The 26329-nt window shown below is 44.0% G+C and overlaps 1 protein-coding gene across 8 annotated transcripts in view; it reads right to left on the bottom strand.

Annotated features, from left to right (window-relative positions):
- LOC1276942 (bifunctional heparan sulfate N-deacetylase/N-sulfotransferase) overlaps window positions 1-26329 on the bottom strand; it is a 178792-nt gene that overhangs the window by 15555 nt on the left and 136908 nt on the right. For all 8 annotated transcript variants that reach the window (XM_061651312.1, XM_061651314.1, XM_061651315.1 and 5 more), the window contains one exon: window positions 13151-13357. In XM_061651312.1, coding sequence (XP_061507296.1) covers window positions 13151-13357 — 207 coding nt within the window. The remainder of the gene's footprint in view (window positions 1-13150; window positions 13358-26329) is intronic.

Genomic DNA, 26329 nt, shown 5'->3' with positions numbered 1-26329 from the left:
GCATTGAATGCATTTTACCATTGGTGTGCAGTAACCGTTAAAATGGAAATACGAAGCGTACGAAAGTTAGATAAAAAGGATATAAGGAATATGGCTTTTGGAGTAAGGAAGAGACCTGAAATCAAATAAAGTTATTTTAATGATCTTTTATGAGTCTAAGGGTTTTTTTTTCTTATTTTCTTCCCTTCATTGAATTGGTCCATAACCAGTTTTGATGAAAATTGAACACATTAAAACGTAGTTAATTGTTGTTTTCATTGTAATAAGTAATATTCCGAGGAATAATTAATATGTTTGATGATTTAAATTCATGTTAAAATTTGAAGTTTATACATCTTTCATGAGTTGGATTTGATGTTGATTTTTCCTGTGTAAAAGCAACAATTCAACGGAAAGTCAAACGGACCCATAATTGATGCTGTATGGCAATGATAAATAAACCAGAATTCATGACATTCGTGACATTAACGCGCGCGACAATAATAAACTCATCGTTAATTAAAAATAGGACAGGGAAAGGTTACGAATCAATGATGTCAAATGTACTATACACTGAAGTATTATACGATTGGTGAAGCAAACTTCAAGCGAAAAAGTTTCATATTAGCATTATGGAAAAATGACTGTAAAATAAATTTAAACAGGGAAACCCCTCACAAACACACACATTCCCAGAAACCGTTAGCTGGTAGAATGATACATCAACTTTTACCCATCTGTACGACCTTTTTTTTTGATAAATTTTTCATTAACCACCTCCATTTCCACATCCTACTAGAGAAAGAGGGTGGAAAAGCACATACCGTGTAACACCAAACGGATGAGTTTTTATTTTCCATGTTACCGGTAAAAATTATTGTTCCTGCACACACACACACACACGATAAAGGTGAAACCTCATGTTCCAGCTTCCCGGTACGGCGTACGTCGACGAGTGCACAAGGCACCGGCACAAACATTGAACCATCAGTGAGGAGAAGCTCAGGTAAAATGTGATGTTGGAAAGCAAAACTTTTCCTTCAGCTCAACTTCTTCTCGTCAGAACTTTCGCACGGTTTCGGTGCGCCATGGTGGAAAAGATATGATGCTATTATAAGTAGCGGGTAGCGGCGCACTCCAAGAAAGTAAGAAGTAAAGCGGCGTCGTACGGCAAAACTGGAGCAAAATGGGAGACCAACTGGCACAAGGCAAACACAGCGACGCGTTCAAGATGCTACTAGGCGGGCAGGCTTTATATTTTGTAAAAAAAAAGTTGCTTATTCTATTGTTCTATTGCACGAGTAGGAAAGATTCGCTCTGGTTCGGTGGACCTGTGTGTTTGCGTGATATGTGCCTCGACTGCTTCGACATAGAATCGCGGAAACGCGAGTCCTAGAAAAGGTCGTGTAAGGTAAACTACAGTAATGAGCAAATAAAAAACGCACGAAAAGTATGTAGCCCCCGCGGGCCATGGTGTGCTCCGAAGAAGCTCGCCACGATCCTTAACCGCATGTCTGCGATTAAGCGATGGAATGCGACGAAAACCGCGCGTACGCGTGTGACTAACGGTGTGTGTGCGCTTGTGTGTTTACAAAAGTGTGTAACAAAATTGCGGCACAATAAATTATGTTTGCCCTCCCTGGGGCTACCGAGAGGAGCACTCGTGAGTCTGTCTGCGTGATGCATCGCATGATCTTCCGCATGCTCACTGCCGCCGCACAGAGAAAAGATCTGAAAAAAAAACGGAAAAGCGTACTCGCGCGTACGGTAATGTCGTACACCACCTCAAGGATTTCCTTTTTACCGAAAACTTGGAGGACCAGAAAAAAAAAAACAGGTGGAAAAGCAGCGGCACTACTCAGACAAGGGAGTTTTGGGCGCTTTGATGTGCTGCAAATTCGAGACGGTATTTAAATTTCATACCTTCATCGGCAGCTTAAAAAATTTACATCTTCACATATGTGGTTTTGTCCTTTTCGTCAAGAAACTCGCGCAAACACAGTAGCAAGCAAACAAGAGCAACAACAACAAAAAAAACAGGCACCACAAGTGGTATGGGAAGAAATCGCACAAATCTTCTTTGCCAGTAAGTAGCTGTGCGCTGTTCCGGGCGTGTTGTAAGCAAAAAGAAAGATTTGTGATACCTTTCGCCATGTACTGAAGGGAGTTTTTTATCTCGTTCCTAAGATAAAAGACACACATTATACACGCTTTGTCGTGTGGTATAAATTGCTAAAGAAGATCATGTTACAAGCGGATCAGCGGTAAACGGTTAGCTGTCTGGTGAAGACAGTAAGGGGGAGGGAAAGCCTACCAACTTCGAGGCAGCTCGCTGAACCGTTTGGACAGATTCGCTCCATGCCTTATCTTGTGTTGAGGATACATTTCATCAAAACAGCAAGACTGAAGTTGATGATATGTTGTTGATATTGGAAGTAAAAGTAATTATAATTTGTACGTACATGTGAGCCTCCACGTGCAGACAAACTTAAAGGTGGTTTATTTTGGTACATGATAAGCAATGTGTAGCAATACATCGTATCTGGTTGAAATGATATATAGACTAACCATAATGATCAAATATGAAATCATGTGGAGTTTTAAAATGCATTGTAAAATAGTGTTGGGAGTTCGTAGTCGGAATTACAATTTACTCAGGAATTGGAATTGACTCCGGAATGAGAATAAGAATTAAAATCAGAAGTTTTAGAAGCAGAATTATTTCCGGAATCTCTATTAGGGTGAAATGTTTAAAAGATCATTTTGATCCTATCGACTATCGATACAATCGATATACTGCATAGGACTCAATCGTCTATACTCATAGAGCTCTCCAAAATCGATTATGGAGCTAATTCCGGAGCTAATTCTGGAGCCGATTTCGGAGCCGCTTTCGGAACCAATTCCAGAAAACTTCGAAGCTAGTCGGAATCGATTACGACCAAAATTTCATTTTTCCTAACACTTTTGTAAATCAACGAGCAGTTTTGGAGCGCAGGGAAATCAACTTTTTGAACATTCGATGTAAGATGTACACTCACGAGTGCCTTTTAGGTGAACATGTTGATAACATGTTATTAAATAAATTCGTAAAGCGATGATTCGAGCCTCGCTTACAGTGATTCTCGCACCAACTCAAAAGAAGAAGAGGACAACGTGGATTTCAAACATAAACATGAATAAGGGTGGGCCGAGCTTTTATTCTAATAATTAATTCGACATATCTGAGGACCTCATCCCTCATCGAGTTTGGGTAGTGGAGGAAATTCCCAGTTCCACTTCAAAACCGAATTAAATTGAAGATAGATTACGTTGAACAGATCCAGCAACAGATAATGACACCAATTTAAAACTAAAAAATGGTATTCCTCAACAATCGTTCACTTGATCAAAAGTCAATAGTAACTTTGTCTCGATAATTTATTTTAAATCCATCGTCCGTAAAAAGAACACAATTGCAAAGAAAGGCTAGTTTGTTTTTCTAAAAGCACACAACCTCCAATGTCTTTTCCCAAAAAACAAGTATTGAATTACGCCACCACGCTTCCGAATTTGTCTTCTCGCATTGATTAATGGTCCGAGCCATCCGATGCTCCGAAACTAGAACCACTGGAAGGCACGTGCCGAACGCATTTTCCCAACCCAACGTTAATGATTGGCTGTCAGTAAGTTTGTTTTCCTGTTCTGTTTGTGCGCCTTCTCCTGTTCTGCAGTCGCTTCTTGCAAGTCCCTTCGCCAAACTTACACCAGACAACACGAACCATCACCGCAGGCAAATAAAGGGGGATATAATGGATTTCGGTCCCACAGCAAACCATCCATCTTTGCCTGAGGATGTTTACTGACAGTGTAACATGGTTTACGATTTGCTTTAAGGCAGCAGTTCTGGTAAAAAAAAAACCAGCAACTGCAAAACAACCGAATGTCCACTTTAAAACAACTTTCCGTCCAGCAACAACAGTTCGAAGAATAAAAGTGTTAAAGATAAGTTTTGCGCGTGCAAAATACACTGACTGTTGCGGAGGGATGTTTACGAACTCACTTTGCAACCCAACTGGGTTCGGGGCCCGCTCAAAGCTTTAATACAGCAAAACAAAGATCAATCGTAAAAGGGTACCGCCGCTCGCGTAGAAACACGGCGCTAACTTCAAGTCGAGTTTGCAAAGAAGTTAAACCTGATGGACATGATAGTCGAGCGTCACCTTCATGGAGTACGCTTTCCCTTGCCGTTCCGGAGCTTCCGGGTGCTTGTAGAGTGGAAAGTTTTCCATTTCATTTGCCATCGACTTTTAGCGAGCAGAATTTTTAAACCAAATTTAGTAAGCTTTTCTAGTAAGGCGCACAAAATAATATAAAAAAATGAAGACGTTCGTTAGTAGCAAGGGTAGCTAAAGAGTTAAGAAAGTAATAGTTAAGCTTAATAAGAAGACAACTCCCTCCTACCAGAGCAAAAAATAACAGCAAAAACTGGCACGGAAAAACACATCAGAACGGTGAAAACTCTTACGGTGGTGCGTTCGGCTGGAACAAACAAAGGAAATAACTTACACTAAATCAAGTGAACAACTTTTCGCCTTGCTGCCGCACCGATCCTCCCGGGACGCTGGACGGGTGGATACTAACGGATGAGAAACAATGATGGGATTTCCTGCCCCCCCACACCGTCCGCCCCTTACTATGCCAAATACGGCCGCGATTGGTACACGGGGCAGAGCCGCTACTCACTCCGATCCTACAATCCAATCCTTACACATTTTTTCGTACCCCAGGCCCCAAAGCATCCACACTCCACCTCCACATCCTCTCTTGCCGGACTCGTGAAATAGTTGGAAAAACTATTGGTGTTCCGTTCCGCCATCACCACTCCATTATTCGACCGAATGAAGCATGAAAGAAGATCTTCCTGTTGATTAAACTTTTGCTTGCGATTTTTCACATCCACCCAATCTTACCCTCCACCTTCGTGTGCTCTGTGTTTGTGTGCGACCGTGTGTTCTCGGACTCGACTTTTCGATTCCGTAAGCCGCGTCTCCATCACTGTCCCACCCTCCCGTTTTTGCCCCGATGCAAGCTTTCCTGATTACGAATACTTTTTTTCCCTCCTCGGAGACTCCACACCGAAAAATCTATCCTTTGGACCCTTTGCTCGTTCTCTCGTACGGTTAGAGAGTACGCTCTAAATATTCAACCACCTCCTCCTCCCCCTCTGCCATAACACTACAAGGCTAGGACAAAGGGGTAAATGGTAAATCCTACGCTTGGTCGGATGGACGGTGCAAATGAGAAAATCAACACACACCCACCCAGCACAACTATTTTCGGGGAATTTTAAGAATGCGCCCAGTTCGCCGCTAGGCTGGCGAAAAATCGTACACATCGAGGGGGGACTTGGGTGGAAAAGTCAGACCCTGGGCACAGGGTTGGTTAAATTCCGAGCAACCAACCCGCTCTTTCGCTACCGCGTTTACATCATGGCAAAACGGCGAATGGGCCAATTTTCGGTACGGAAGGGCAATGCATTTACTGTCGCTGAGCTGCTAATTCGGATTAGCGAGAGCACTTTGCTGGCATCTATCCCGTACCCTCTTCCGTTGTGCTTTTGCTGTTTTCTTTGCCCAGGTTGCAGACATGCCAGGTTTTTTTTGCCCTCTAGCTGTCAACGGAAGTGTTTGCTGTTTACTTTTCTACCAGGAAGATGGAACCCTCTGAGCGTACGGTAGGGATTTATTTTAAAATCTTAGTTTAAAGGAGGAGAAAAACTTCACTTCACTATCCTGCCTAGAGGCGCAGACGACGCTTGACCAGGAGCATGATTAAATAATTAAGTTTTACTTAACTTCACAAGCAACTAACTAATTTGCTGCCGAGTTCTGGGAACATGAAGAAACATGAATTATTCGTTTTACATTATTACTCCTTACTCTACTTTAATGATTTTCAACGATGTAACAAAATAAAGCAACAATTTCTGAAACAAATGAACTAATTGGATGGATTTTTAGGGAAACATGGGGCATTACGGCCATGATAGGCATGTTTGTATAAAGCTTATTGATACCTAAACACTAATATTACGATGGAGATTGATGCTTTATTGTGGATCTAGGGCATCATAATCATTGATGTATGACCTGACATGTAACGCCAAAAAATCAATGAGGTCCTGGCCTTAGCTTCCGTTCTTGTAATACTATTTATATATAATATTTAAGAGTGCCACAAGTTGTATTTAACATACTAATATTAGAAGATAAAAAGCTTACTTTTGAACACCCAAATTACCATTTTTTGCTCTAGATGTTATTTACTCAATCAAAATCACAATTTTTTTACTTCAAAGTATGTATCCAACAGGGTTTCAATAAATTTGTTGAATTGAGTGTAACTTGGTAATATGGGTTCATAGAATGCTTCTAAATCTAAACATCTAAATGTAAATTAAATCTGAATGAAGAATAAATGTAACAGCAGTATCGTTTGCGTAACTGATAACTTCTTTCGGCAATCTAACATGAGCTGAGATCGTTAACATTGGGAACCACAGAGAGTCTGCAAACCTCCCAGAAAAGCGAATCAAGTTTACCATTAACTTACTTACAAACCAAACGACTTGATTGGACGACGATTGGTCCTAGATTTCTTTTGAAGAATAATTCCACACCGAAACCAGGGACGACAATGCACACGCTCTACTAAATTAAATCCCGTTACTGTTACAATCAGTACGCTCCACCGTCCAGTGCAGCAAAGTCAGAGTGTACTTGCTTCCCTCGCTGCCGACAATAGATGGTGCAATAGGTTTCTCCAGGGTTTCACCAAAGTCCACGCGAACAGAACAGACCATCACAGCGCGTCATCATCGTTTCGAGCGTCCTGCAGCCTCTTTTTTATTGCAAAGCTTCGAGTGTGGATGTGCACCGCCGGCCGCACCGGGACGCGGATACATTCTTGCAGACTTACGGAACAATGACAGTGAACTGACGCGCACAGTGGGGAAACCGTACAAAATACGACATGTATCGTTATCACAAACCGTAAGCGCTCCCGATTCGGTCGTGCGACTAGGAGCAGAACCCTCCGTCAGGACACCGGAAATGGTCCACCAGAACTGGAAAGGGATGTTTTACGCTAGCTGGTCGATTGATAATGGCACAACAATAATTTCACCGCTGGGTGATGAAGGGGAGGGTGCCATTCTTTGGGTCATTTCATTTCGGGATGTGTCGGTGTCTGTGTGTGTGTGTGTTCCGAGGAACGTTAGAAGCAGGTTCCCGGTAGCGGGAAGCGAGCCATCCCGTACAAATGGGATCCTTTTTAGGGATTCCTTTCTCTTTTTTTGCTGCCACACAGAAGTTTTCTGAAATTTAATCAGAACCATTTTTCTGATCCGTTCCCGAAAGAAAGGACGAAAGAACAGGGTTCAGGGGGATGCTGCAGCGCGGCTAGAACACATTGCTCAGCATTAGCTCGTTCGGTCGAACGGATGTAAAGAAATGTAACCGGTGGTGCTTCCCTTCTTCTGTTTTTTTTTGCACGTATTTCTGTGAAAAGTTTCTGCTGTCAAGTGCGAATAGCATGTAGCAGGCGGGCCCGGGGAGGAACGAGATGATCCCATATTATTACCTTGCAGCACATGTTTCTCGCTCTCGTGAGACCAGTTCATTATGTAAATGGAGTTTAAATTGTTTATTTGATTCAGGTTTTGGAAATGGATTGGTAATTTGTTTCACTGAGACGACCTTTGAGAACCTTTTTTGAAATTGTGAAAACATTAGCATTTAAACAACATGTTAAAAATGTGTTTGTTCTTTATCTGCAGAAATGGTGTATTTCACGATTACAAGCAATTTTTTGTATGTGAAGTTTGACATTTGGCATTCGATGCCGCATGTAAAAGACAAGATGTATAATATTCAAAATTGATAAAGATGATATATTTATATATTTATAGACAAACTACTACATTATGTGGAGTTGTCAGGAGATATGAAAATCTAATATCGCTGAATGTAGGACGAAAATTCCAAATTGCCAAACTTGTAAGATCCCTAAAAATGTTCATGTGGTAAGTTTTGTTTTTAAAGACCAACAAACCAAGCCTTGTTTCAAACAATAGAAACTCGTTACTGATCTTCCGGTTTGCAAAACCTCATTACGAATCGATTGATTGGTTTTGAGAGCCAACGGTCAGAGAATAAGTTTCCATCATCGAGTTGATGGATGAGGATCGAGACATCATCCATTAACCAATTAAGACATCATCCATCCATCAATTAACACCCACGACTAGCGGGAGTTCTCATCTGCTCACGGATCCGCATCCTTATCCGATGTTCCTTTTCCCCGACCAAAGTTAGAACATCCGCATTATACTCGACCGAAAGAATATCCCTGGAAAACATTCGTGTCAGCAAAAGCTCCGAACCGAATGAAAATACACACAAACACACACACAAACTAGACCAGAAAAACAACTGAAGGTTGATCATTTGCAGCTTAGGCATTTGCAAAACCCCGGATTACCAGCACCTTTCTCTTGCTGCCACTCGCATCTGAGGTGATGCGAAGTTCCGTGTGGCCCGACTGCCGAAATGCGGAAGGAAAGAATCGTGGACTGGACCCCGGAACTACTAGCGCTTCCCAGCATACTGGAAAACTATTGAGTGGCAACAACGGTCATTTGTCCGCATGGTTATTTTTTTTCCTGTTTCTTTGTTTGCCCCTCATCGCTGGGTTTTCGCCTGTGCAAACCACAACCAATGCTATCTGAGGGGTTTTGCTACCTAAAGCCCGCCCTGTCTCGAACAACAAAACGGGGAACGACGAAAAACCCCTGTCAGAAATTATCCGGCTGTTGGGTTTGAAAACAATCCCCATCCCAGTCCCAGTGTTGTTTAGTTGAAACAAATTTCCTAAATGGAATTTTGAACTGCTTCGGTACGCTAGTTTGTGCGGCAAAGAATTGGGCGCAAACACGGCACACCAACCGACCGACCGACCGATAGGCAAAATGCATTTTCTAAATATCACGGCCCCAAAGCGAAGACCTGACCACCAGAGATCCCCCGAAGTAGTAGCAGGCAGCTCGGCGGGTCGGGGAGGATTTTATTTCCAGTTCGCTACCTATCGGTTGGTGCAAAAATTATGCCCCAATCTGCTGCCTGCCCTGGAGGTTGAGCTTCAAATTGGTGCGCTTTCGTGCTCGGCGAAAAAGGGGAACCTTGCAACCGAAACGCTGCCAAATCCCACGCTTGCAATGTCTGTCTACAAATCCTGTTTGTGCAGCTTAAAATCGGCGACCACAGACGAGGGAAGTGAAAGAACGCCCGCTAGTGGGCGGGTTGGGTAAAAGATCATCATCCAAACATCAAGTACCCGTTGCTATTCTCCCTGCTTAAACCCTGCTGCCGATTGTACCGCTTTGCCAAACATGCACCACATTTCGGGGGGGCGGCCGAGGTTAAAGCACGCCCGGGCGCCAAAGTGCCTTAATCCGATTCAAGTTCGGCCAGAAGCTTTGGAGCTCTCTGTGAACTCACGCTGTATACGTCCTTAGCTTCCCCCCGACCGGAGCTGAGCCGATGATGGATCGCCTGACGGGCGGAAAGTTGAAACAGGTTCATTATTTTGAATTTATTGATTCCAGTAATGGCAACTGAAGTGGCGGCGGTGGCATTATCTTGCGCTACCGTGCTCCGCACAACAAACACTACTGCTGCTGTGGCCCAGGAGGAGTCCGTCCGGGATGGATGGTCGTGAACAGGGAACATCATTTTTGCTGTACGCGGTAGCAAATTTATGACTTTTCTGCACCACCGCTAGCAACAGTAGCAACGGCAGCAACGCGCCATTCGTTTTCCCGTTCCGGAAGAATGAAGAAAAGCTCCTTTGGGAGGGCAAAGGCCGCTTGCCGTTGGGTCGTGGTTCGTGGCGAAGGCAGGATAGTTAAGCGTCCGTGAAACAGCTTGCCATTATGGGTTGACCTGCCGAACTATGCCTCGGCCAAAGCCGGCACCGAGAAGACACAGTGAAGATAGTGATCTTGGTTAGCTGAGGATGGGGAGGGGAGTGTTTCCGGGGCGGTGTGAAGAAGATTCATGGACCAATACATTAGTTACCTGAGCGGAACGAGGTGGGGGTGAATGTGTGTGCTTTGTGTGTGAAATCCTTTGGGCTATTGGAAAATAGTTTCTCGGCTGCATCGCTTTTCCAGTGCACTACAGTACAGCTTGGCTGGGACGATATTTATGAGCCGTTGGGTTCTAATTAACTGTTGCAAATAAAGTATGCTGGAAATTAAAAGGAATCAATCTTCTTGGAAATAGTGTCTATCGTACCATGGTATCTTAAAAAAATGCTATTGAAGGGCAATATGCTTGGACAAAGGTTTACTATTCATTAGTTCTTGCCATGCTCATGGTGACTGTTTTGGGCATCAAAGATCTTGAACTCGATGATGACTGCAGAGTAAATTCCAGAGTCTCCAGAGTCCGGAGTCGTCCAACGTCGGAGTAGGAGTTAGAGTCATCTTGAGTCGGAGTCGTCCGAAGCCGTCTGGAATCGTCCGGAGCAAGAATACTGTTCCAAAAAAATTGTTGTCGTCGCTATTATTACAAATAAAGGTCTGCGCCCGACACTAACGGACTCCGGGCGACTTCGATGCCGTTTGATTCTGATTCCGGTCGACACCGGTCGACTCCGACGACTGCTACTTTGGACGACTCAGACTATGGCCGACTCCAACTCCGGACGACTAACAATAACCGTAATCAGATCGGAGCCGTGGGTGCGCTTCAGAAAGCATATCACTACTGCAGGCAATGTTCAAACTTAAGGTAACCACATCAAACCTTTGGGGTTTACTACTTACTCGAGTCCTTATTTGTCCTTACCTGTCCTTTTTGTAGAATTTTAGAAGGCTTCCTTAAGTATTCACAAGGACAGAAGAAGCCTAAGAGCAAACTTGCAATGACGTCATGAATACATAACTAACCATTAATCGACAGCATATGGCACCAAAATAAAAGCTGGTCAAATGACTTTGGCAGAAAAAGAACAAGATTTAGCAATGGAAACGAATGTTCATATGTCGACAGTGTAAACATTCAAATCATGTTTCATTGCCTATTCAAATTGGCAACTAATTCCAACCGGAAGACCTACACCCCCCATCGTAGCGTGTAAGCAAAAAGGCAGCCTCTAAATGAACAGGAACTTCCCCAACATGACCCTAAAGCTACGAAAGATGACCAATTAAATATTAGTTTGATAATCTATCACGATTTACAAAACGTTGCCAACCTTTTGACCGCAGATTATCCACATTGCATTGCTAGCTTACGGGCAAATAAACAAGCACAAAACATACAGAGAGCATGCCCCACCTGGTACCAGCGTTGCGAATCATAGAACGAGATATAGCATGTTTTCCCTTTCTGAATTGCTGGGCCAACTCACAGCAGCACAGAAACTTTTGTGCAAACAGTTTTGCTTGTAAATTCACCGGCAGTATGCAAACGAGGCGAGTGAGTGTATCGGTTACTGGACAGATGAACTATGTTTCAAAGCACGTTGTTTATGAGCATTACCTGAGTTGGACTGGAGTTAGTTTTCTGTGTAGAGGATATGATGGGGAATTTGGGACGATCATCAGCCAGCCATACTGTAGATAAGCTGTGCAAACGCTTCGTTCGTGCTAATAGAAACATCTTTGCCGAAAATGCGACAAACTCCGGCAACTTGTTGTCTAATCGAGCGAATGAAAAGTTCACCCAATGTAAAGAATCAAAACAAGTCATCCAAAACATCTATAGATAGGGAATACCGATCCCAATTACCAGGCCTAGGGCATTGCAGAAATCAATACCGGCCTGAGAAATGCCCGAGCTTTTCAATTGCTAGCTACCGAACAAACACAAATAGTTTGCCAGAGAGCTTTGGTCGTACCGTAGCTCCCTCCGTTTCCCTACGGACTGCCCTTGAAGCGGGAGTTCGTATTTGCGTTCCTTGCATAAAAGGTTAAAATCCGTCTATAAAAAGAGTTTCCGAGAAGGAAGTGAAAATATGGTTATTTAATCCGGTGCCGAGATTTTGCATGTATGAGGTCCTTGCTCCCTCTCCGTTGGTCCAAGCGTTCTCCATCTGGACACTGCAGCCTGCGACAAGGATGTTATGTCTGGCGAGTGTCTGCGGCTTGGGATTAGAACTAACGCAAAACGGAAGGGAAGCGACAAAAGCGAACCTCGGAAGCCCAAACCCGGAAGTAAATTACGGGCATTGTTAGGTTGTACGCTAGCAATGGCCGGAAAACGGAACTGCATTGCTCGGTGGTCAGCATTCTGGTTAGCTGGTGATGCTTAGACAGCACATACACACATACACATCGTCTGGTAAACACATCCCAAGCAGAGATGTACACATACCGAACACTGCTGAAAGGTCGTACCTTTTCCTCGACGTTGTAAGGTGTAAAAGGGAAGAGAACCTGGCCAGAGTTAGAGCCGGAGTTGTTTGAATTTGGTCAACGCTGTGAATAGCCCAAAGGTAACTAACATACCGGCATAGCCCCCTGCAAAACCTTCCGCAAGATAAACATCCAGCCCACCGAAATGGAATGTTGCAGTGGCGCGAACCAGCGAGCGGTTTGGGTAGAACCGAAAACGCAATCAACTTCCCTGCGTAAACATGCCCTCGAGAAGCATTTTGTACAATGGTCATGCTACGGATAACGGTGTCGTAATATGGGCTGCCCCCGACGGGACTTACTTACTTGGGGCCAGCGTAAGTGCACGTTCGGGATATTTTCCAGAGACCAAAGCGATGTCTGAGAAGTGCGTAACAAGAGCAAGTGCAGCTGCACAACAGGGCCATGTCGAGGACACTCGTATTAAATGACTGCAAATTTATTAGCTACTCATTGCATGATTAGCCAAACGATTTGGATAAATTTTATTCTTTAGAAAACTATAACAACGACCTCAATCTTTTATGACAAATGTTGTTAAACCTTAAAGCTTATTGAAAATAGAATAAGTTCTCTTAGTGCTTCTCACATTAAGGAACCAAATCAAAGACAAAAACCATATATTTAACGGCTGTCGGAGAAAACTGTCGTCAACTATTCCCCACCCCAACTAGCACAAACACACTACCTACATATATGCATACTTACTTGATACGGTTGTGCACGAGCAGCTCGGTGATGCTCTTGCCCAGCGGGGTGTAGGTCGTCTCGACGAAGACTAGCACCTTCGGGTCGATGCGCAACCGGGCCTCGGACCGGTGGTCCGGCGTTAGCGCACCATCGATTGCGGTTTTCCCGTTCAGCATCCGGCAGTGGATCTGTGGCGCCGGTGGCCTTGCATCACGATGCATAAGACTGTAAAGAGAGGAGGCAAAAACAGAAAGAAACCGTATTAAAATCGACTCTGTCGCACCGGCTCAGCTGCATTGTACATTGATTGAAACGGCTGTACGGACGGGGAAGGAATCTCTCCACGCTGCTGTGTGGCAGCAGCAGTAGCAAAAACTCAACGCCACAAAAGAAACCTTCCCGGGCAGTGACGGGTTAGTTTAAACTCCGGGCATCATCTCCCAGAACTCCCCAGCGCTGCAAGGCGGAAAACATAAACGGTGTTCGCGGCGACGCTTATGTGGGGAACAGCGCAACGAGTGCGCGAGACCATGCAGCGCGCTGAGACAGGAACAAACAACGTTGTAGTAATCGCTTTTGTGGTCAAGAGGATAGAGTTTGTCACAAACAAATCGTCGCTTGTTTGCCCTCTTCGCTCGCTGTTCTTGCGGACGAAGCCCACTCGTTTGGGGACACTGCGCTTCCCATCATTTGGTGCCGTGTGTATAAGCTGGATCCCTTTACCTGGACACTTTTGGAGTTTTGGTTTGGAACCAATTTCCATTTTCCATTTGCATACTACGGCAGGGCTGAATGTGACGGTTCGGGCAGGAGTAACAGTTCGGGTGGTGTAGGTCATGTCCACTTCCATCGCTAGACTGTAATTTTATTTCAGCACACCCAGAGGTTTACTAGGTTTTAGCGGGTTTAGTGGTTCGATAATTAATTGGCACTGGTTTCCGTGCACGAGTTCCTATATACCACCCTCTTTTGCATCGAACTGGGGTCACACCGGGGCGGGGTAGAAGGACAGCGACGGTGTGCTTTTTGCAATTGTGAATAAAACCACATCGATGCAGCACGCCAGCACGGACAGTGTAATTGTGAAATCAATCGATGAACCGAGCGCTGAAGTGATTTGCCATCAATTAACGAGTTACCGGACCGGATCCGATTAAATAGTAAACAAGAAAGGAGGAGTTGCCTCGATTAGTGCATCGGCAGTGACCAAAGCACGATTGTGGAAATGGAGCGGAAACCCATGTTCGAGTAACTAACATTCGTTTGCATCGGTTTTGGTTAGCAGAAAAACCACAGTTGGAAATATTACGTTCACAGCTATTTGTGTACTACGATACTATACAATAGTAAGACACATGTTTAATCCTAATTGGGCTCTTTTTAACTTAATGATTTAAGTTAGAAAGCTGATATTCCAACCTGTCAAGCAAAACAATATGCATCATCCGAGTTGTATTTTCCATACCCAAATGACGGTTGGGATCCATCCTATTGGATTGGATTCGGATTGGATTGGATTAGATTGGAATAATCTACGCTGAAACACTGAGACTAGTTCTCCGTTTGATTTTGTATGGAGTGTAGACCAACTGTCAAACTCCAGTCACCAATTCAGTCAATTCAGTCACCAACTGTCAAACTCCATATAAAAACTGATTTGTATCGTGTAAAAACCCACTGATTCAACCCACTGATTCACTGAACAAATAATTGTTTGATTTGTTTGAAGAACTATGAACTGTCGCTGGATTAAACACGATTTATAATATCAGTTTTTTCTTATGAACACCTTATGACCATAATGCATTTTATATATTTATTTGTAATTGAAATAAAAAGGGGGAATCGGCCTCGGGACAAGAACACATTACGAATCTCCATAAAGTGTGCTCTTAGACCAGATGCAATAGTAAGGTGAGTCGAATGAGATAATCGTGTTTGATATTGCGATTACTCACAAAAGACATTGAATCCAATAGCAATACAAATTTGTTGGAATAAACTCATTAACATCAGCGTACCAATCCCTACCAATATCTCAAAGGCGTACCAAACACAAAGCCATACCATTCACTCCTGGTGTGTGTGGCACCAGATTTCGGTAAAAAAGAACGGCCAATTACATTTTATCGATAGACACATCAGTATTATAAATCACATCGGTATCCTTTTGTGAAACTCCTGCCATTTTCTTCCAAAACGTTACAAAACACCATCCAAATTTATCGAAACAACAACATCCTGAACGAAGCGAAACATTACCATCAGTGTAATAACAGTACTTACACACATACACACACACCACCACCACAACCCTGCTGTGTAGTGCGCATTTACGTTTGACGATTACGGCGTGTAATTTACAGCGAAACTTTCCCTGGTCATTAAGTATCGATTAGTGCGCGGTCCTTCTAGTGCGCGCGAGGGAGATAGATAGAAGGGGTGATAAAAAACCCGAAAGCAGCGGGAGGGATTTTTTTTTGTGAACAATTCACCAGAACTGCACCAGCAAAAACCGACCCTTCGCCATAATTATGCTGCGTAATATCTTGTGCGCGATCAAGTCGAGTTTTCGCTGGCAAAAAAAGGGCCATCGCCGGGAAAGCCCTCTCCAGCTCTGGCGTGGCGCGAATGGAAAATATAATCAAAAATCTGATAAGACGTTGAGTATTTCTGTGCTCCCTCCATGGACAACCAGCCTCTCGGGGGGGTGGGAAGTAAATGCACCACCATCACTCCACTTTGGTCCAATTTGCAGGAATTGCCAAGGAAAGCCTCATCGAAACGGAGGAAAGCGGACTAAAATGGCTTCCATTCACGGGGGGAGGAGGAACAACCCTCTTACGCGCGCGGCAGGAGAAAATTGCAGACAAATTCTTTGGGCCCCCTCCCTTTGCTCACTGAGCCCTATTTTCCCCCCATCTGGTATACTAGAAGGAGATGCGCAAGAAGAAGGAAAGCCTTTGCCCGTTGCACTGCACTGCGTGGTTCTTGGAAGCAGCAGCAGGGCAAAGTCGATGCTCTTTTCACTTGCAAATTCTGCATGCTAGGTGTGCATGGTAGGTGGAGTGTGGTTTGATGCTTCCGCCGTGGAAAGTGCACGGTGCGCTAGCAACCTCAAATGCGCTCTCGCATCGCAGCAGCAGCAGCAGCTAAGTGGTTGCGGTGCACGGCGCGAAGCCGCAGCGCTTTGAGCAGCGCTGAGAAATTCTCCATTATAACGTAATTAATTTAAATTTATGCCTTATTCAGTGCAATAATAAGCAATTAGCACAACCATCGACACTATCTTCGCCCCGGGGGGGTAGGAGGATGGGAAGCGACGGGCGATAGAGCAGCGAGAAGCGAGACGAGCGATGGTTTCTTTCGCGAAACTGTTCTAAAGATAATTGCACTCGTTGGGTCTGATTTTCGTTTTTTGCTCTATCCAATTTTACACCCCCCTCGCCCGCTGTCGACCGCGTTTTGGTCGATAAATGGTGTGTGCAAAGGGCAGTGGGCGAAGTGGGCTGGCAGTGCAGCGATGCGGAGCGTGGTGTAGAAGCCCTATGCGAAGGCATTTTCGTCCTTTTTACATTTATTCCATCCATCTCCATGGAGCGAACGTCAGCAGACATGCATCGATTTTATCTCAGAAATGCAATTTTGCCGCTCGCCCTTTGCCAGCAGAACCGTATGAATTATGCAGAACCTTCTTCGCAAAACGCTCCTGGCTCTACTATCTCATTCTATCAACCACTTGAGAGCTCCGGGAGCTCGTGTCGTTGAGATAGGGTCAGGGAAAATCGATTGACACGATCAATCGAGCCAAATGGAAATCGGATTTTTTCTTGTGTCATTCCATTTTCATCATCTTAACTAGAGATGGGAGCGAAACGAATGAGACCCTTCAACGAGAAAATGGCATCGAATGAGAGGAAAGAAGAAAAAAAGGAAGCAAACCTTCAATCCAATTTACTATCACAAAAGGAACATGTGTAAGGGGTTCACAGTTTAAGAAGAAAATGAGAACAGAAGGAAAAACACACCAAACAATCTGTACTTAATGATGTAAAAATGCCAAAAAAACGAGTAAAATGCAATACAGCGGGAATGGAAATTAAATTCACATTCCACCACAATGGGTTGCGGAGGGCATCCGCAAAAAAAAAAATGCACAAACGCTGATGGTAATTAAGAACACATAATGACCAGCGCGCAGAGAGATGTTGAACCATAATAAACAACACTGAACGGAACGGGGTGGAGCCAATTTTGTTTGGCCCTTTTTTCGGGCCGAAACTTTTGTTCTCTACTGTTTTTTGTATCGAAAGCACATGCTGCTCATTAAAAATATCATTTGTTAGATGATGGTGGTGCTGGTGTTGCAGTGCATGCTTTCACTGTACCACAAGAACAATGCAGCGTTCGGGGGGGAAAAAGTTATGTAGCGAAATACATATTGCACATTTATTATGTATCTTCATGGTAGCAGTATACACCAGCACTTCCGCTTCCGGCAAGGATGGAAAAAGCAAGAAAAAATGGGAGCTATCATCGATTCTTCGTGCTCTACAAGTTAAGTTTGAAATTCCTCACCGTAGTGATCGTTTCTAGCTCCCTTTCCCAATAAGCTTCCAATGCACCTTCCACACGCTATTTTACACTTACACAAACTGAGATTTTTATAGCATTCCGTGTCCGCTGCTCTTGAGCTAAACGACCGAAGAAGGCAGGAAGCTCTTGCAGGCTCCACACACACACGTTTGGAATGAGAAACATTTATTGCACACAGTGGCTCATCATCGACCAAGCGGGACCAGCGCAACTCGATAAGCTTGGAGTGAAATCCTTTTTCTTCGGGTTATTTTTTTTGCTTCCGAGGGACCTCCCGAGGGGCACATATCGCACATCCACTCACAGTTGGTGTGATACTGAGAACTTTTTGCTCTCGCGGTAGGGAGTTATGAATATTTGCCAGCATTTTTATGTTATTCCACACCCTTCGTTGGTGCTGCGCTTTTTGCATGACTTCAATCGGAAAGTAGCTGTGCCATGGCTGCAGGATCTAAGCCACTGTATGACGGTGGATGTATGTATGCATGTGTACACACGGTTCTCCTAAACTTCCCACCGCTCCTCGACGCTTGCTAGGGAGCTGATTGAATATTTGTTCCACTTGAGAACCTTTACGTTAGAAAAAATGGGATAGCCAGTGGGAGTCTTTTCACATGCTTCGGAATAGTTCCTCGGTACCGTTTCGGTACGATCGATGGACGCAATGGAGCTTTTCATTTAGCAATTTCGTATCGCATGTGACCAGGAGTGTCGCGTTTTAGCTGCTTTCGATACGGTAAAATTATGGCGTTTTTGGGCTGTGAGTGTGAAATTTTTGTGTAAAATCGTAGCTTTGGAATTCCTTTCTTTCGAAAATTCATGGACGTTCCCCCAAGAATCTAAACCGGATCCGTGCGATGGACATATTCTGTAAAGCGCTGCTCAGGATGGCATTTTGTCAAGCACACAGTTTAATGGTGAATGTTTGGAATGTTTTGGAAGGTGATGACAGATTGAAAATATATCCAGAAAGGTATTTTAAAAATATTACGTTTGAAAGATGTAAAAATAAAAAAATAACATAAACCTAAACCCATCCACAAAGTATCCATTATTTTAAAATCATTCCTCCATGAGCTAACCTGCTCAAACTCCAAATAAACTCAACTGTCAATTATTTTTATGGAGTTTGCAACTTGGCGTTGACATTCAGTCGCCATACACTCCATACAAAACCTCACACAAAACCAAACAGAGTATAGCGACTAGGGAGCAGAGTGACCAGAAATACCGATTTATCTGTATTCCCACCGATTTTCCATATGCCTACCGACTCACAGATGAGCCTCCTAAAACTACCGATTTTTCATTTATCCTACCGAAAATCACACATTTTTTCGTAATACTGACCAAAAAGTCATAAAAGCATTTCCCAAATCACTTAATTCATTAAACTCTATATGGTCTATACTTCAGATGCGATGATACCAGACGCGCTGGTAAAATTTATATGGGATTTGACAGATACAGGGTTTTCGAGGATTGTATAGACATGTTCAGCGAGTTGTAGATTCGTTCAGGCATATAATAGACTCTTTCAGCGAGATATAGAATTGTTCGTAAGTAGGCATAGACATGTTCGGTTATACTGTAGAGCTGTCACTTTCGTACTGGTCCAAGGAGTGGCGGATTTAGGGTGTTGGGGGCCCTAAGCGTTAAAAGGAGTGGAGGCCCCACGGTTGGTGTCGAGCGGGGGGGGGGGGTGCAATTTGTTGCATTGGGTTTTGAATGAAACACACTTTAATGGTTTGCTGACGGGGGGGGGGGGGGGGGGGTCAGAATCCCTGTACTGGGCCCCTATAGTTTATGAGTCCCTCCATCCATGGGCCCCCTATCTAGCACAGAAGCTCTCGCTGAGACTACTGTACACACTGTTCTACATGCTGGAATTACCATACAGGAGGCCCCTACATTTACGGGGCCCCCCGCGGCCGCGCAGTCCGCGCACCGTTAAATCCGCCACTGCCTTGGACTGCAGCTTGGATCATTCTCATCAGAAGGTAAACAAACGGTTTTCATAAAAAAATATGTTTTTTATAACTAATTCAGGTATTAAACAGCTTGGGGAATGATTATTAGCTACTTTTAGGACTTTTAAGAACGAAAAATTGAACTCTGCTGCACAGTGTGTAAACAAAACAAATGACAGCTCTACAGAATCGCTGAACATGTCAACGCCTACTTCCGAACAATTCTATATCTCGCTGAAAGAGTCTATTACACCTGTTTCCATCTACGTTCGAATCTCGTGCCGTTTGCATCGAATCGCAAACCGCCTGCTTCGAATCGCATGCCACTACGATCGAATGCGTGCACCCATGGTTGAATCGCGTGCCAGTACGGTTGAATCGCGTTCCACTATGGTCGAATCATATCCCACTACGATCGAATCGTGTGCCGCTACCATTGGATTTCTGAAAGCAAGAGCATAGTAAACTGTTTGTTTACGTTTGAAAGCTGTTTCCTTCTTCGCCGACGGTATTAAGCTAGTAAAATACTAATAAAAAGGGATTCTCTGATTACAGATAAATCACGAATATTGGTTTAAACCAGGGGCCTCCAAACTTTTCAGCCCGCGGGCCGCATTGCTTCAAAAATCACCATGTTGAGGGCCATTTGATGTTACCTATAATTGATGAGTGAACGTTTAAATCTCATTTTTATAACAAAATACTAACGATACTTGAACAGATTCGTGTTACTAAAGCTTGATTTTTGTCTGAGAAATGTAAAAAAATACAATTTCTTTTGAAAAAGTCAAAATAACCTAATATTTATTCTAAATCTGGCAAAGTCATCGGGGCCGCATTTTAAGCACTTGAGGGCCGTAGTTTGGAGACCCCTGGTTTAAACCATAGATTTTACCATCAACAACGAACACCGAATATTAGTTGAAAACATGGATTTTACCATTAACAAAGGACCATGGTTTGAACCAATATTCGTGATTTACCTATAATCAGAGAATTTCCTTTTATTATTTTTTTACAAACTAAATGCCGTCGGCGAAGAAAGAAACAGCTTTCAAAAGTAAACAAACAGTTTACTATGCTCTTGCTTTCAGAAATCCAATCGTAGCGGCACACGATTCGATCGTAGTGGCATATGATTCAACCATAGTGGAACGCGATTCGACCGTACTGGCACGCGATTCAACCATGGTTGCACGCATTCGATCGTAGTGGCATGCGATCCGAAGCAGGCGGTTTGCGATTCGATGCAAATGGCACGAGATTCGAACGTAGATGGAAACAGGTGTATATTTAGAAAATTGTGTGACGGATTAGCTTAGAGGTACGCGGCGGGCGCAGGGGCTAGATTCCCGCGGCTGTCGAATAATAAAACAGCCGCTGGCCTGGGTTTTTATTCAATCAGTTCCCCGGCAAAACAAACAACTTGCCACGATAGCACAAGGACGGTGGAAAAATCCTTAACATTTCCGGCAAAATCCTCTTACCTCGCTTGGGGAACCAGAGGCCAGAGAGATTTTTTTTTTCTCTAGCGCCAGACCAGACCGAAGGCAGGCGCGCAAACCCGCGAGCATCTAGCGCGCGCGTGGCATTGAGCGTCCTATATCTCCTTGAAGTGCTTTTGAAATTGTTGTTCGGAACAGGTATTTAAACGCAGTGCGCTCCAACACACCAGCCGGCTGGAATGCCGCTGTCTGTGGAAGCATTCCCCTGTAGTGTTTTTCTATCGCTCTATTCGTTGCAATACCTCGGAATTGAATCATGTGCAGGTATGATCCGAGGATTTTCCGACAGCCGTGCACAGAAGTGAACAAAAAAGAATAGAAAGGAACATTCAACCACTGGCGGCCAACATCAAACGAACCGAGTGCTGGAGCACTACGTGGCAGCAGCAGTTGGAAACATCCAGATAGATATCCGGCATTGTAGGTATCGGTGCGCGGACACCCTACCACACTTCCTCGGTTTGACCGGCTCATGGAGAAGCAGTACTGGTGGGGGGCGGCGTCCGAAAACCTCATCACGAGATTCATGAGCGTTTGATGGAAGATGGAGAGAATGTTAGATTTCTTTTTTCGGTCGGATTTCGCCCCGAATGAGAAATGATTCTTTTGTGAGTGTGTGTGATTTGAAGTCGATTGCAATAACGAAAACTAGAGCACGATGAACTAGAGCTTGATGGGAAGATGATTTCCTCGAGACGAACGTGCACCACCAGCCATCCTCAAACAGTGAGAGAGAGAGAGATATATAGAACGAAAATGTGGTCCCGCTCCTGCCTGCACGGGACGGTTCTTTGCACTTTTCCAGCCCCGAAAGGCGAATGATTTCGTTGTTCGAGTCAAAAGTGCAATTTTGGTTCCGGTTCCTGTTGCGGAATTGGCTGGCCGCTGAGCGTGTGTGTGTGTGTGTGCCTGTTTGGCTCGAGTTGTGGTCTTCGGTGCTGCTCCCTCCTCGCACAGTTCGTGATTTTCAATTTGCACTCGAAAAGGGTAAGACAGCTGCCCGTTCTGTGTCTTTTTTTTCTTCTTTCTATTTGCTTCAGAAGATGCAGTGCAATCCGCCGGCCCAACCCTCTTCCAGCCACATCAGTTTTATGGTTTCGGATTGTGGGTCGTGGGTATAAGCGGGCAGAAGAATGTTCACCTTTTTGTTGTTGTTGTAGCCCAGAGCTCGTGTTATTCTACAACATCCCACCGGCAGAACCACGATGCGAACGGCTGACTGCGATTATTCGAAGTGAAGTGCCCGCTGCTGCTGCTGCTGCACTTTTGCCTTTTTGGAGGAAAAGTCTTTCTTCTGCCCATCAACAAAACCACCGCGCGCAAGGGAAACGGAGAGAGAGTGAAAGAGCTTTATCCAGTTTTTCATTTGACCGGAAGCGATAAAGAAATAGCACCGGGCGGAATAGCACAGACATTCCTCTGCCGTGCGCGCTGAAGCCACGCAACCACGAAGACGAGCTATGGTTGTCGGGAGGTCCTGTCCTGTGGGTGGAGGTTGGAGTTTTTTGTTCTTCTTCTCTGACCGGCCATGATTTGCATGCAGCAGCATCGTGATGATGATGCTGCTGCTGCTGGTACACTTTCCCGCCGGCAGCAGCAACTATGACTATTTCCTTGCATTATAAACCCGCAGGAATGCGCTCGAGCTAAGCTGGTCGGGCGTCCACCAACCTCTTCCCTAGCGGTGTAGGTGTGTAGTAGTAGTGGCAACAGCAATAACATCGAAACGAACTTATTTTCCAACAAATGTGCTTGTTCTCTTTATAATGCTAGGGGTTTTATTATTATTATTGTTCTTCCATTTTTTCTTACTTGCACACTTTTCTGCAACACACAATGCACAAAAGTTTACTGACTTTGTGCCTTGGAGAGGAGACGGGCGATGAAGTGCTCGGAAGCAAATCAAGTTAGGCAAGAGGGAGTTTTTTTTTTGTTGCCACGCTACCTCCTGTCCACTCACAAACAGTGAGTGACGTTTGTTCCATCAAGTGCGCTTGATTGGCGAATGAATTGTCGATCGTTAGCGATATCTTGAGCTGTTTTCAACAATCACGATTGGTACTTTTGGAGTTTCTTCGCCGCCGCTTGGCCGTGCAGTGGGATGCTGGTGGTGGTGATTATGATTCTGCACTGCCACACAATTTACTAGCAATCGTCCATTTTTAAATGGAAATCGATTTATGAGTGCATCATGGTAAGCTGAACCGGCTGTGTTTGGGGCCGATTTAGGGGAGCAAAGTTTCGTTAAAATTTAAATTGTAGACATTTTAATGATTTGATATTGATATTTCAGCCATTTTCGTGTGGAGATTTAATGGGAAGGATGCATTGCTGAAGTATATTAGCATTAATTTGAGTAGTTTTAATTCGAAGGCATGATTTGGTTCATTTTCTCATACTCATTACATCCATTAGGATGCATCTAACAATTACGTAACGCTCATAGAGGGAGGGGGATCGCCAAACGGTATGATTTTCATATGAATGAGGATTACGTAATTTATTCGGGAAGGTTTCTATCAACGTTCAAATCAAATATCAAACTTGTAAGAATACAGACATCGAGAAAGTACAGTTTAAGTGTAACGCAATTAATCGATGACGCCTTATCACAACAATGATTCTAGTGTGAAACTAACTTTGAAGGGATGCACAATACTTGCCTTGAGTTTGACAGATGACTGCTAAACCCATGTCAACACATGCGCTCGATCAGGTTAGATCATTTGCTATTTTTTGTCCTTATTAAATATTAATGCTTACTTTTTTGTCAAGAAAGGTTGAACACAGTTTCAAGCTATGTTTTAATACTTATTAGAAGTATTACAATTCATTTCAAACAGAAACAAAAAAATGAAACGATTTTGCAATGTCTTTGTTTGGCGAAATCCAATATGGCGGAACGTAACATAAATTGGGTATTGGAAAATAAAACCCCGATAATTGTTGCTCTAACAGGCTGAAGTTTCGGCTTTGTAGTTTAAAATAGAAAAGAAGTCGTTAGTATATTTTGGAGAGCAATTTTGGTTTTTTACATCAACAAGGAAGTCTAGAGTAATATAACTTTTCTGCTCCTCGGACTGCAACCGCTCCACATCCGACGCCGTACCGCACAACAACTATTTGTGGCTGGTTTACTGCAAAATAACATCGACTGTCCTTCCCTACTCCAGCAGTTAAACTTTTACGCGCCTGCTGTTCAGCTTCGCTCTCGTCCGTTACTTGCCCTGAACCGTAGTCGAACTGGATATGGATCTAGAGACCCCCTCAACTCCATGATTAGGGTGTTTAACGAAGTTCGTCATTTGTTTGATTTTGGAACCTCAGTGCAATCCTTTAAAAACTGCCTTAGAAGCGAATTATTAAGATGATCTTACTACTTATTTTAAACTAATATTAGACTTAAGAACATTCACACGGATCCGTTGTTATCCATTGAACGAGTAATAAACAATTAAATAAATAAATAAATAAATAAATTTCCTTTAAAAGAATACGAAATAACAAAAGAAGGATTATATTTGTAAACTCTAGTTTTGAGCATTACAGCCTTTTTGACCGTTCCTCCTGAATAAAGAAAAGGATTATAACATATAACACATGTCACTCAAGTATCACCTCGTGGAACTTCTGTTCGACAAGAATATTTTATATTACAATACTTTAGACGTTATTCGTCTTACAAATAAGTTTGACTATACCTAGCGTTTCTTTGTGCTAAGGTCCTTTGTAATACTGTCATAAGAAGATGAAGATCTAATCATGATCGCATTAGTAATTTCATCACCCCGTGCCCACTACTTCACTTGGCAAGCCTTATAATAAATATATGATTTCTATTGATTCCGGATGAAAGGCAATAACATCTATGCAACAATGTTATCTCGCTTCACTAAAACTGCATAATTGCCACTCTTCACTGGACACTTTGCTAAAAGCAACACCGAAATTCAGATATAGGCAATACATATTCATTCGATTGTCAGATAAGGACTGTTCGCGCCCATCCCTATGTTTAATTCAAATCCATTTACTTCGTTATACGGCGGGTGTGCTTGCGTTGAGAGTAAGTTCTGCTTAACTGTCATCCTCACAAAAGGTGCCCCCAATTCCTGCATTCATATTTCACGGTGAATATACTTTCATCAAAAGAGGTAAAAAAAAGCTCCATGACAAATGACAACGACCCACCTCTTTCACGGAACGCTCGGGTGGTGTTGGCAAATGATCGAAGCTGACAACTCCGAACCGCGGCCCGGGGTGTCGTCGGTCAGCAAAGGTATGTGTGTTTGAAATAGGCGAATATATTCATGCATAATGCAAGCGGTCAATCAAAAATCTGGAATGCCAATTTTTGTCCCGCTTGCTGACCAGGTCCCAGGTACGGCTCGGTGTGTTTTTGTGTGCTGAGTGGCTGTCCGCACCTGCCATCGCCAATCGTTTGTGGCAGCAACGCGGGCCGGAAGCACGAATTCGGTATCGGTGAGCAATGCCCATAATTCAAACCAGTGCCGTGTGGCACACAGCACAGCACCACCACAAGTCGGAATGTATAGCTAATTATCCTTCATCATCGCGCGAACTCCTGTGCGTGAAGGGTCATCGGAGGAATGTGACAGAGTAGTCCCCGTGCCGCCGCACAGGCAAGCGCGCGTGATAAATAGTTTGCTTTATGCTGCTAGAGAATGTCCTTTCGCTCCCATCCCAGCTAGCAACGTTGCCATGGCGTTGGAATTAAAGGGAAAAGGGACGTTTGGCTTCCCTTCCTTCCAACCTCCTGCTCCCCATACATCAATCAATCACCACTCGCAGCTCTTGCTATCGAGAGTTGGGGAGAAGAGTCGGTAAAGTGATTGAATAATGAATTTATGCCGCACGGCCATTAACGTCCAGTACGCGATACTCGGGGTGCGGATGCTGGGGCAAAGTACGCTTCTCCCACACATACACACCTTTTGTTGCCTCGCGGGCATCATCATCATGTCCCCCAACCCACGTCGTACATGCTGTGTGATGCATGCTGAGGGATGATTTTGATGATGAAGGCGGAACCGGAACCCCCTTACCATTGCCACCGCCATTTTACGGGGATTTTACTCACGGGAGGAATATGTATAACGAAACAA

Source organism: Anopheles gambiae, chromosome 2, assembly GCF_943734735.2.
Source record: "Anopheles gambiae chromosome 2, idAnoGambNW_F1_1, whole genome shotgun sequence".
In the NCBI taxonomy this organism is placed as follows: Eukaryota; Metazoa; Arthropoda; class Insecta; order Diptera; family Culicidae; genus Anopheles; species Anopheles gambiae.
The sequence above is the reverse complement of the archived record's forward strand: the minus strand, read 5'-3'. Positions and strand labels throughout refer to the sequence as shown.